The sequence below is a fragment of the Macrobrachium nipponense genome, chromosome 37, assembly GCF_015104395.2.
Source record: "Macrobrachium nipponense isolate FS-2020 chromosome 37, ASM1510439v2, whole genome shotgun sequence".
NCBI classification, from domain to species: Eukaryota; Metazoa; Arthropoda; class Malacostraca; order Decapoda; family Palaemonidae; genus Macrobrachium; species Macrobrachium nipponense.
Window position 1 is genome coordinate 39,551,320 of NC_061097.1, and position 13,454 is coordinate 39,564,773.

The 13,454-nt window shown below is 40.0% G+C and overlaps 1 protein-coding gene across 3 annotated transcripts in view; it reads left to right on the forward strand.

The window, feature by feature from the left end:
- The first annotated feature begins 257 nt into the window (after window positions 1-257).
- LOC135209165 (RNA-binding protein cabeza-like) overlaps window positions 258-13,454 on the forward strand; it is a 47,726-nt gene continuing 34,529 nt past the window's right edge. Inside the window, exon 1 of one of the 3 annotated variants that reach the window (XM_064241832.1) lies at window positions 258-381. Coding sequence is in view for 2 of the 3 variants with exons in the window: in XM_064241831.1 (XP_064097901.1) it covers window positions 488-554 (67 nt within the window). In the remaining variant the exon portion in view is untranslated. Of the gene's footprint in view, window positions 382-440; window positions 555-13,454 lie in introns of those variants that run through there. The other 2 variants (XM_064241831.1, XM_064241833.1) reach the window with 2 other exon arrangements.

A 13,454-nucleotide genomic window follows, 5' to 3' on the forward strand; every position in this document is an offset into this window, starting at 1 on the left:
CGACGCTTCGATTTCCATTTAGCATTTCTAAATAGCAATGAAAATATTAGGTTAAGGGAATACAAAATGTCTACTTTTTCAGGAAATTATGAGAAGTTGGATTCTAGCTGAGAGATGGTGAATAGAAAATTGAATTGTAAATAAAAATAAATTAGAATAAAAAAATACGGCGTTATTTTTACTCTGAAATTTAAAAAAAATTACGAAACAATATTTAATCCATTTATCGAAGGTGAAAGGAGATCAAAATAAATGTTCCCGTAAAATGCGGGGGTCCCCGTGAGGTCGGTCTTGTTTGAAGTTGACACGTTGTTTGGCGGGCGACACCGGCTTCGAAAATTCTGCTTCTCTTTTTCTTCACTTTCTCCGGGACATTTTGAGGTATTTATGCGAGTGTTTGGTCCGTGGGATGCCCGGGCATGTTTTAGACCTAGGTGAAGGGGATATCTGGGCAAATTAGGCTGCAGTGAGCGTCTTGTGTAAAGGTATGGCGGCGGTCACAGGCCATGATGACAGATTGTCCGTTGAAAGTCAGAGAGACGGCCGTCGCAAAGGTCATTAGCACTTTCTTTTCCTCGGAGTGTCTCCAGATTTTGAGTTTTGCCCCTAGTTTTTTCTCGTGATGGCGGAAATGACTTGGCCGATTGATTTTGGGGTCACGGGACCACATGATTGTTTACCCTGCATAGAGGGAGACGTGGTGAAACAGCCGTAGGCCTAAGTCTCTTACCTTCTGTTCGTCTCGGTCTGCCGTCATGTTTGTTTCTCCTGGTTTTAATTCGTCGGAATTTGTTCGCTTTTAACGGAATTTTAATAATTTCGCCATAATTGACGTCATTTTTCCAGCCTGATGAGCCGAGGCCATTTTAGGTTAGGCCAAGATACGTGACTCAGCGCCGTTGGGCCTAATAAGCTCTTTATCATCCGTTCGTCCGCCCCTGCCATTTTGTTTCGCTTCTTTTAGTATTATTAACGGTTAACGCGACGAATGAGCCAATTTATCGGAAATATGGTATTCCAGCATTGCCACCTGGCCTCATTGCCCAAGGCTAATTGGGTCAGGCGACTTTCGGCCGATTTTCCAGTCAAATAGACCTATCTTAATGGGCACCATATTTTGACGCAATTTAAGCCTCTATTGACGTTGTAACCATATGTTTAGGGTCTGAAATGCTGCCCCGTGTGGAGGTAGAACCGTTGTGGGACTAAAATACTGGTTAGCCTAAACATGATCTTGCCCAAATCTAGAGAATGTTCACATATTGAGTACTAGGCTAACATGCTTTTCCTTGTAGGCTGCCATATTGTTTCATTGCAGGCCTATTTTGGCCTTTTTGACTGTAGATTTCGGCTCTTGCATGTCATGCCATGTGGAGCAAGACCCATGGTGGGACTAAAGTTGGTTAGCCTATCAATAATGTAAATGTTAATGGGCCACAAACATTGTTGCTGAAACTTCACCTTTTCAGTAATATTTAATTGATGAAACGACAAAATTAAACCTTTACGCAAACCATTTAAAAGATCGACGGCTATTTCTACAGAAGCAGTCCGCACGGACTGCAGGGAACGTAACCGAGGATACGACATCCACTAGGGATTGGGGGCCGTCCAATGTATTTAGCCGTGTTTAGTACAGACTCCTCGGGGGTTAATTTTAGTCGTCCGAATAAATAGGGTAAAAAACCACATGGTACAGGAGTGGACCATGTACGATCAATGTGTACAACCCCAAGAAAAGTACACTATAATGCGTCTTGACACCGGAGTAGAGGTCTTTAGCTCAGTTTCTCACCAACAAGAAGTCGCGTCTGATGCCCATCTCCGATGTCAGAACGCATTATAATGTACTTTTCTTGGGGTTGTACACGTTGATCGTACATGGTCCACTCCTGTACCATGTGGTTTTTTACCCTATTACTTAAAATTGTTGTTAAGGAGGTAAAACTGTATAGGAAAACCACAACTGCCATAGTCTAGGCCGCTGCGGTTAAGTACCCTAGATCTACCGATTGACGCTTCATTAACAAAATGAACCACAGGAAACTGCCATACGAACTACAATAAGCATGTGAAGTCTTCATGAAATAAATGTTCAAGGCAGTTTTGAATTCGGTATGGCGTCCCACCAAATAACGATGAATCCGTTGTCGCAATTGGTCACTTCATTCCCAGAGCACTTTTAACATTTTACTGAGCACTAGGGTAAATGCCCGAGCATCGACAGAGACCACTGATCCCAGAATGTGGCCACCTTCCCGAAAAAGTATTTGAATTTAATGCCTTGAGCATCAGTTAAGAGTTGTGGCCCATCCAGGCAGCTCCTCTCGAAGGAAGTGTTTTCTCCTAAATTACCAAATAGTGGCATAATTCAAGTGTTATTTTGGGAAGTGTCGTGTTCTGAGAGGTGGCCGCTATCTCGCCGCTCCATTATTTGCCCTAATTGCAAATGCATGTAATAGGGTAAAAAACCACATGGTACAGGGGTGGATCATGTACGATCAATGTGTACAACCCCAAGAAAAGTACATTATAACGTGTCCTGACACCGGAATAGAGGTCTTTAGCTCCGTTTCTCACCAACAAGAAGTCGCGACTGATGCCCATCTCCGATGTCAGGACGCGTTATAATGTACTTTTTTTGGGGTTGTACACATTGATCGTACATGGTCCACCCCTGTATCATGCGGTTTTTTTTACCCTATTCTTGGATATTACTCAAGATTTTAGTCATAGTCGGCACAGTAAGAAAACATTTTGTTGACTTTACTAGTGAATGTACGAGACGAAATTCCCAGAGGTCATGTGGTTGAACTGAATGCCTTCTTACCTTGTAATCCACAGTTTTATCCTTCCTTTCATTACAACTGAAACTCCACAGCGCTTATTTGATCGTACTTATACAAATTTTCTTTTTAATTCACGCTATACCACTTAAAATATATGAACTGGATATTGGTACGGCTGTGAATTGCGCATGCGCGAACCCTTGTTTACTGCCTCAGCCATATCGGTGACAGCAAGAAAATGACGACCTAGCAACGTGAACCGTGTAATAATAGGGTAAAACATCACTAACTACCAACCCTTATCGCGTTGGACGGGTCTTATTCACTATATTTAATTGGTGAAACGAATACAATTACAACTCTAAGCATACCATTCAAAAGATTGAAGTTTCGTCAACATTATGTGATATACGAAAGCCCCATACAAACTAAAATAAGCATGTGACGCTCTTCGTAAAATGTTTTTAAGGCAGTTTTTAAATCCAATATGGCGGCTACCATGTGGATGGCAGGGTCTGGTCAGTGATGGACACCATCTTTCCTAGCCTTCCCAGCACTTAAATTGAACAATGTTAGCGTATATATGTAACGTTTATTGATCTTACTCAAGATTGCAGTTATAATCAGCACAATAAAACAACATTTTGTTGCCTATATTAGTGAAAGTATGAAACTTGTTATTCCCGGGGTCATGGTTTGAACTGAATTCATTTTTACCTTGTAAACATATTTTACGAAGAGCGTCACATGCTTATTTTAGTTTGTATTTGGCTTTCATATATCACATTATGTTGACAAAACTTCAATCTTTTGAATGGTATGCTTAGAGTTGTAATTGTATTCTTGTTTCACCAATTGAATATCGAGTGAATAAGACTCGTCCGGCGTGATGATGGTGGATTGTCCTTGATTTTTTACCCTATTGCTTTTCAGCTCGTTGAAACCTAAAAACATCTTATTTTTCTGCGAAAACTGATGCATTATTACACTTCAGAGTAGATTCAAAGATGATTTGAAGTATGCAGATAGATTAGTTTAGTTTTGTTGTTCATGTATATAGTCAAAATCTAAGTATGTTTAAGTATTATTGTGAGTTTTTATATTTTCATTTACTGTCAGAATGTTCTGGTGCTTTGGTGATGACAGTATGGTGCTTCACTTTGACATTTTGAATTGAACATGGGTAATTCTAAGCCCGCAGACTTTGGCAGTTGACGTTTTCCTATGTTATTTTACCTGCTGAACAAGAATTTAAAGTAGGGTAGATCATCACAGCAGGGCCACGCAGGCACCTACCATCAATGCAAGCCACCCTCCGAAAAAGTACATTATAAACGCGTCCTGACACCCGAGATGGGCATCAGTCGCGACTTGTTGTTGGTGAGAAACGGAGCTAAAGACCTCTACTCTCCTTTCGAAGTAAGTATTTTCCCCAAAGTTAGAAATTAAGGCCAAATTTTAAGATTTAAACAGATTTAAACAGAGGGTACTGAAAACGGTCTCAAACGTAGTGCAAATCTCACCAAAACGCGTTCAACATTTTTTACTTACAACTCGAGGTATTTAGAAGATTGACGCCATCTCGATGTTTACGGAGTAGCTTGTGTCAGTAAACTAACATTTCCTGTGATAAATCCGCACACCACTTGTACCCACAGACGCTGGAGCACTTTTATCACAACAATCGAAACACGATTTCTCATCAACAACAAGCCAGGCGTAAACAGCTGTTTGGGGTAGAAGAGACGAGAAGCGTGCTCTTGGCTAATTTTTAAATAAGTAGTAAAACATCAATATTTTACATATTTATGATGATTAATTTGAAAATATTCGTTATTGAAAAAGTAACTCGACTCTGACTCAAATTTAAGTAATTATTTTTCTGAATTAGAACGTTCTTTCAAGTTCTGTATTATGACGTCACGACATCTTGACTTTCGTACCTATTGTAAATAATTGCTATACTCAACTGTCATTGCAGAACAGTTTACCAGTTATTCATGCAGATTGTTATCAGCTATACATGTAATTGTTATAATAATCGTAATGCGCATATATATCTTATTATTTACTTTTTGGATGTATGAAGATGTTTTACTGCTGGATTATCGCCGTAGTGTGACGCAATCGTTTTCGGTCCATGGGCCTCTTGTCTGTTTTCGCACCATAAGAAATTATGGTGGCCGAATTTGCAATGACCGGAAAAGTCGTTAAAAGAGGAAAGTTAGCATTGAGGGGCATATGTTTTGACTGAGAAAAATAAAAATTTATTCAATAGCTAGCTTGTAAAAATAACTTGGTTTATAAAAACTTGATTGACACTAAGCAGCATGTCTACTATGGGTTTTTCAGAGACAGTGCAAGCAGTTTTGGGCAATACCTATTTCTGTAACGAACACTCTTAACAGAACGAGATTTTGCTATAGTGGCATTACACCCAGTGCCGTAATTTATAAGGGTATACGTGAATCACTAATCGTAAAGAATAACGACACCTTGTCCTTGTACCAAGAGACAAAAACTCCATTATGCAGAAATGGATACGAACACGCGTATAAAGCTCCACCTACCCTCTCCCCCCCCCCCCCATCCCTTTTCTTCTTCGTTCCTCCGCCTTCCTTTCTCTCTCTCTCTCTGTTGCCATTCGGTATGTGTTGACCCTCCAAACTGGGTATAAGACTCACACAAAACGTTGAAATTGGTGAAATTAGGCTATGTATTGGAATTATATATACTAAATATTAAAGCAATTTTATCATTATTGCATTACTATGACAACTAGAATTCATGGAAACAGTTTATAACCAACCTGTTAAGCGTCACCCACGTAATAATCACGTTTACCGCGATCTACTCGGTAGCGCCTTCAACGGGATATTACGTTCAAGACTTTAACTGTGCTTGTCAAGTCGTCAGCCCCGTAATAATACGTTTACTCGCATAGAAAGTGTAGGAACATCATTTGGTAACACTCTCAGCACATGGGAAACTTATTTCCAGCCTGGCAACTCTTTCCTGGTGGTCGCTTATGCTAGAAAACTGCCTGTCCCTGTTGGTTTTCTTTCAATACGCTTCGGGCGTTTATCTGAGACAAATTGGATTTCGCGTCTTTCACAATGAATGTCCCAAAGAGGAGGCATATTTCTTTAGGTGAGATCAATCAAATACTAGATGAGGAGTGTGATATTGATAACCTATTTGATGATGAGAGCTCTAGTTCTGAATCCTCCAGTGATGATACAAACTTTTCTTCCAATTGCGGGAGTGAAGATGACTTTTCTTTGCCGAGTTGACTGGACTCCGAGAGAGAGAGAGAGAGAGAGAGAGAGAGAGAGAGAAATTTTCCAACAGTTAATTACAGTATGAATAACAAGCATAAAAATCAATATTAACTTTGAAAAACTATCATCAGTGCTATGATCCCTGATTACAAAAAAAGCGTGACGTACGTTAGCAGCGAGCTCATCAGGGGCGGACGCTTAACAGGATAATGGAACGGCGTATGTGTGAAGCCTCCACTAATGTCGGCAACGATGATTTTGCCATTCTTAGCATGCAAACATTAAAGCATGCAAACATTAAAGGTTACATTTATTTCTGGCATACGATTATTTAAGAAATTCAAATACTAATAAAGACTGAAATCATGAAAAGTGCTAGCAAAAACAAAAAAGCAAAAAAAAAAAAAACGTAGTCGTCCTCCCTATGCACTATTTTCCCGTATTCGTTCCTCTATGGTTTTCGGCAGCCAGATGTACGAAAACGTTAGAAACATTTGATTTTATCTACGTTAGAAATATCTGTAATTTTTCGGGGTAATTTGGTTGCAAAAAAGGGATAATATACATGAATTAAATCAAAATTTTTAAATAACAATGTAAATTTAAACTAAATAACGAGTAAAGTAAACAGTTTAGGGAATAAAACTTTGCAGTTTCGTCGTCTGTCGTCGTCTGCTGTTTGTAATTGTGTTTATGGCGCGAGCGCTTAGAAACCAGGAACAGCAACGGGTTTTAAAGTGCAATGTGGAGTGAACTGAGACCAAAATGTGTATAAATAACAATCAAATAAGCACTGTGGAGTTTCAGTTGTGATGGCAGTAAGGATAAAAACCGCCGATTACAAGGTAAGAATGAATTCAGTTCCAACCATAACCCCGGGAATAACAAGTTTCTACTTTCACTAATATAGGCAACAGAATGTTGTTTTATTGTGCTGATTACAACTGCAATCTTGAGTAAGATCAATAAACGTTACATACATCGCTAACATTGTTCAAATGAGTGCTGGGAAGGCTGGGGAAAAGATGGTGTCCGTCACTGATGATAACCTTCCATGAAAAACGTAGCCGCCATATTGGATTTCAAAACTGCCTTGAAAACATATTTTACGAAGAGCTCACATGCTTATTTTAGTTCGTATGGGGCTTTCATATATCACAATATGTTGACGAAACTTCAGTCTTTTAAATGGTATGCTTAGAGTTGCAATTGTATTCATGTTTCACCAATTAAATATCAGATGAATAAGACCCGTCTACCGTGATGAGGGTTGGCCTGTACTGATGTTTCCCCCTAATATTTAGTTTGGTACGACTGTAATAAAAACCGTAAATTACCAATGAAGACTACATGACGGTACAAGGGGTACGATGTACCAACTACAGAGTTCAAAGGTAAATAACAGATAAGTTACAGTCGACTGGAAAAAATATTACCTTAAACTCTTGTAAAGTAAGCAAAATAACATAGGAAAACGTCAATTGCCATAGTCTACTTAGACTGAACAATCTTCGAAGTGTTGGTTCGGGGCCATGAAACTTAAACAAAACCGCCATGTTTGAATGCTGGTAGGGGGGTGTGGGATTCGTAACTAATAGGGAGCCTTATGTCCGGTATAGGGGTGGGGTGGGGTTACCGGAAGAGGAAGGCAGAGATACGAGTTGGTAAAGCCATGCTGTGATATGGTGGTAAATAATTCCCAATAAATATCACCGACATCAAAAGCACTAAACCTTTGGAACACTAAAACACAATATAACAAAGTACATGAAGATTAGGAACCTTACTTTAAAGGGGTGGAGGATAGAGTTCAGCAGCCGCTTTCACGAATGCATGGATCCTCGTCTTGGGGTCGTGGAAGTGGATTTTAAAGACTGCCACTGCCGTGATCTTGGCAGTATATTACCAACCTTTCATACTGCCCTGAGTAATGGGCTGAAATGTCCTTATAACTAATGAAACAGTTAACACATGTACGGGGCAGAGTCGAGTTAGTAATGAGGCCCGGAGGAGGTAGAGGTGCCTGGGAGTGCTTCCGCCATCTGGCTGGTTGATAAGTGAAGTGAGACACTGGCAAGTTTGTCAAGAGGAAGGAGGAGGGGGTTGGGTTGGGTTGGGGGGCTGGAGACCACAAAACAGAGTAGAGAAGATGGGGTGGGGGTTAAATATTCACGTTTGTGAGGAAAAAAAACATGAAACACTGTATTGTAATGGGTGGACAAAATAGGAAATGAGGGAGGCCTGTTTGGGGGTAATCGAACTTGACAAATGTAGAGTGAAATGGCAACAAAGCATAGCTTTTATGTTTATGAAACCAAAGTTATCGTGTATTACTATTAAAGTAAAAAATATTGCAATGAAACCTTACAGTAGGGACACATTTTACATAAGAGCTAATAATCCATACCACATGAAAATCTATATTATATCTATGCATGGTTTTTTACATCTGGTATTTACACATCTGATACTTAAGTATAAATTATGAAGTACAAGTCTAAGGCCATTTTAGTGAATAATGAATAGAATATTATCAAGTTTCAAGGATCAGAGTGGCCAGTTCAGGGGGTGATTGAACATAACAAGAAATGTTGAGGACAATCGTAAAAATTGTGTAACCTAACCAGTGGGCTCCCCCCATCCCCATAGCCCCCCTTAAAGTAAGGCAGTCTTAGAAGTGTTAACATATAGGTTAGGACGGTAACCAAACCAACCTAACCTAGTAGAATGAGTTACCTGACCGGGGGGGGCAAGCCCCCCTCCCCGTAACCGCCCTTAAAGGAAGGTAATCTTAAAAGTGTAAAATATAGGTTAGGATCGTAACCTAACCTAACCTATTAGAACAAGTTGCCTGGCCGGGGGGGGGGGGGGGGTGGCGGACTTTTTAGAAGTGTAACATAGGTTAGGATCGTAACCTAACCTAATAGAACATGTCTGACCGTACCCTCCTTAAAGGAAGGTAATCTTAGAAGTGTAACATTAAGGTGGGTACACACGTGCGAACCGAACCTTGTATTGTAACCGATTCTTGTAACAAAAACGCAAGTGTGGACGGTTCCTCGAACCCGCGAGGTTCGAGGCTCCGTTCGCCCTCCGTCCCGGCAATTGTCGGTTTTTGGGCCCCGAATCAAAGGGAGGTCTCTTTGCGCGTTACGCCATGTGTGGATGGGACCTGTATTACACGCGTATCAACAGAGGTTGCTGAACTTGTTAACACCGACTATGAACAAGGCCGTCCATAGTAGAGTCCCTTGTTTTGGTCAGTCAGTATGTATATGTCTACCAAGGCTGATTAGAGTGAGGAAGAGATCCTTCAATTTATTAGTTATTACGAAGAAAAGACTTTACTGTGGCCAGAAACTGCTTGGAATCTCATGTCAGCGAGTAATTCCCGACCACTATTCTACCCTTCTAGTATATAACCTTGATTGCCAACATTTTTTATTTCGCTTCATCTTTGTTAAATAATGCATATAAATATACGCGGCAGCTGCTACTTGCATGGTGGCCATCGTCGGTAAACAACCCGGACAGAGACAGACTGATGATCGCCGTGGATTGAAATGAAGTTACGTGGTTACGGTTCGTCCTCAACATTTTGACACCTTGTAACCGTATATGTGTAACTCGGTTACACATACAAGGTTCGGCTCTCACGTGTGTACCCACCTTCAGGTTAGGATCGTAACCTAACCAACCTAACCTAACCTAGTAGAACATGTTGCCTGGCCGCCCCCCGTACCCTCCCTTATAGGAAGGTAATCTTAGAAGTGTAACATAGAGGTTAGGATCGTAACCTAACCATCCTAATAGAACAAGAAATTGTTATGGGTCAGACAGGCATGTAAAGGTGAATATAGAAAAAAGGGAGAAAAAATGCATGTGTGAATTGGAATGTCTGTAAAATGAAAAGATGTAATACCATCAATTTCACGTCATTGACAGAAAGGTCTTGAAATGTCCTAAAACCGCCTCCTAGTCCCACCCCTCAGGAGACTTTCAGTGGCCTGCCCTCAATTGTAACGTAATATTGTAAGATATATAAGGCAACATTATGAAGTGAGAACAAGTCAGTGCACATATTAAACAATACTATGATAAACGGAACAGAAATAAAGGCTTGAAATAATATTACACAATTACAAAACAAATGAGGAAAAGGAATATGTAACAATGCATGAATCCTCCCCTAAAACCTCCTATTGCAACGTAGGGTTAATAATGCGTCATGACTGGTTAAATACATGTAACCCCCTACAAAACCCCCATCATTTTTTTCCTTATGAAGTTTGTGTCTGAACTAAAAGCTCCCTTATATCTCGGCGCATGCGTAGTAGGATTTGGCATCGTAATAGCAGTAGCAATAAGTGGATTTTGGCTATGTAACGCCTCCATTATTGGTTTATTTATCACTTTATTTAAGGTTTTATTTCGTGTTTCAAATTTCATAAATAAGAGGAAATGACACAATATCACTACAAAACCTTCCCCCAAGTGTTTTACCCCACCCAAAACCCCACATTCCCATCGGTCCCCCTTACCGCAGGATAGAGTTCAAAGGTAAATTACACGTTAATTACAGCCGGCCAAAAAAATATCCTAAATTCTTGTTCAGGAGGTAAAACTATAGAAAAACGTCAACTGGCATAGTCTAGTTAGCCGCAGAATAAGGGCTTAGATCTACCTGAACATGTTCAGCAAAACAATTCAGATCAACTATTATTATACTACTGTCGCTGTTCTTCTAGTGCCATACCTATAGCTCTTAGTAACAGTGTACGGCAACTGCTGCATGATTAGCAAACTGCCGTACCTACAGCAAGTCAATAACGCAATAGGGCACCATGACAGATCTGACGTACCCCCACTACACTATGTTATTTGTACGGCAGGAAGTCTGAAATTGACGCATGCACAATTCATTGCCGTACCAATATCTATCACAATCGGATACGGCTGCCGTACCAATATCTATCGCAATCGGATACGGCTGCTGTACCCATATCCTGTGCCTAAAATATATGAGAAGAATTGTTTGCAGCACTTCACTCCATCAAAGCAGCGAAACTTTGGCGAGAACAGCAGCCTTATTTAGTACATCTGGTTGCCACAAACATCCAAGAGCAGACAGCGTGAAATATGAAGTAATCAAGATATTATGGAAACATTATGATTATAACAATTATAATCATAATGTTTCTGCAAAAAAGTTGATTACAGTGGTCCCCCTTTATTTGTGGGGATGTGTACCAGACACCCCCCTGCAAAAAGTGCATTTTATGATGAAATTGATATGACAAAAACTTAATATATCTGAATATTTCCCATTGAAAAATACTGCGAATTTCCAGCGAATAGGGTAAACAACTGCCTTGAGTCAATCTTACTCGCGCAGATCGCCCTTTTTCATTCTTTATTTAATTGGTGAAACACGAATACAGTCACATCTTTAAGAATAGCATTCAAAAGATTGAAGTTTTGTCAACATAATGGGATATGAAAGCGCCATATGAACTAAAATTAGCATGCAAGGTCTTTGTAAGATATTTTATCAAGGGAGTTTTTAAATTCAATATGGTGTCTACTTGCATCCAGTCCATTTCGTCCAGCATCGAGACCACGTCCTTCCCAGCCTTCCCATTGCTCATTTGAACAATATTAGCTTATATATGTAACATTTATTGGTATTACTCAAGATTGGTACCTGCCCAGCATGAAGGACGGTGAAGCAACTACCTTTCCCCCCCCCCCCTCTTTTAGCAGCTAGAAAATTACGAGGGCTTTAATAAGCAGCAAAAATGATTCAGAAACCAATTATGTTTGTGTTGCATAATTTATAACTTACGTTGCCTTCATATACCTTACAAAATGAGTGGGAATATTTGATTTGGCATCGCCGGTCACCGCCAATGCCCTACCCTTTTTGCCATCAAGGAACCGATAGGGTATAATGCTAAGCTCGGTGCATGATTTTATGCTTGCACTGGTAGCTGAAGTTCTATGGGCTGCTTTTGGAGTCTACATTTATACCAACATTTGCTGAACACTTGTGTAATGACACAGTCATTTCTTGGTCTAAATTAAATCAAGGCATATTCCCACAACATATGTTGAAACTTGGCCTTGGATAAGGGATTCTAATCTAGGCCAGGCAAGGTTATTTATAACCAACCTGACAGTCCTACCATGGATCTGGCCTCACATGGCACATCATTAGAAATCTTAACCTTCATAACCTGACAAAGGGTGCTGTGCTGGACCTGGCGGGGGCCTTTGTACCCCCTGGACCTCCTCAGTAGCAAGAAACAGAAGTTGGGACTACTCCCATCATTTTGCCAACTACTCACTCAACCTATGGTCATAACGCCAAAATAAGCTTACGTTGAAGAACAATATGGTAGCCACAAGCTAATTAGCTGTATTAAAAAAAAATGGCCCAGGCTAGCCTAATCAAAAAGCCTTGGATAATAAAGAGGCAAGACTGCTGGTCTGGAAAATTTTAAGTACAATTTCAAGTTTGTTCATTTGCCTAGTCATAATTCCAGGAGAGAAAGACAAAATAGAAGGCTTGGACCAAGGGAAAGTACCAGGCTTAGGCCTATGGTAGCTCATCAAGTATCTTTTAATTTGTATCTTAAAAATAGTAAATATGACCAGCAGGAATCTGGTCACAGTGGTAGATGCAATTTTATCAAAATGTTAATGTAGCCCCATCACCAGCTGTTCAGCATTGGATTGATTTCAATTCTCACAAAACAAGGACTTAGGAATTAATGCCTTTTTAACTCCAGTTTTCTCAAAATGGATTTTGAGTTTTGTAATGCATTCTTCCTTTGTATGGCAGAGAGGGTCTGTGGCCCAATAGTCTTATTTCATTTGAGGTGCTTGCACTAGGTTATCAACCAACAAGCTAGGCAGATAGTACAGCCTGCCTCTTCCTTGAATGTATTTGAAGCCATGACTACGCTATTTCTGCACTTGTATATTTCTTTCACTTGTAATGTATTTCATCATTGTAGTATACTGTATATTTATGTAGACTTTCATGCTTAGTGGGTTTTAGCATCTCGACTTGTACATCAGTTAATATGAAAACCAGATATTTGGTTGCACAAATGGTAAAATTCTGCATTTACTCATAAGTATTTTTAAGGGTGGGAGACATGGTTTCTTAGAGTTTATTTCAGTGAGAGTGGTATAGGCAGTTTAGTTGGCTTGTTTTTATTTTTTTGCCACCTTCCTCCCTGCTCCCCCCAAATTTCAGCAAACTAAGCATAACATACATAAGTTAGGTTGATGGGGTTTCCAGTACTAGTTCTTACAAGAAGAGGTAGCTTCTATCATAGTTTTTAACATCACTTTAAGCGGCCATTTACGTTTTAAC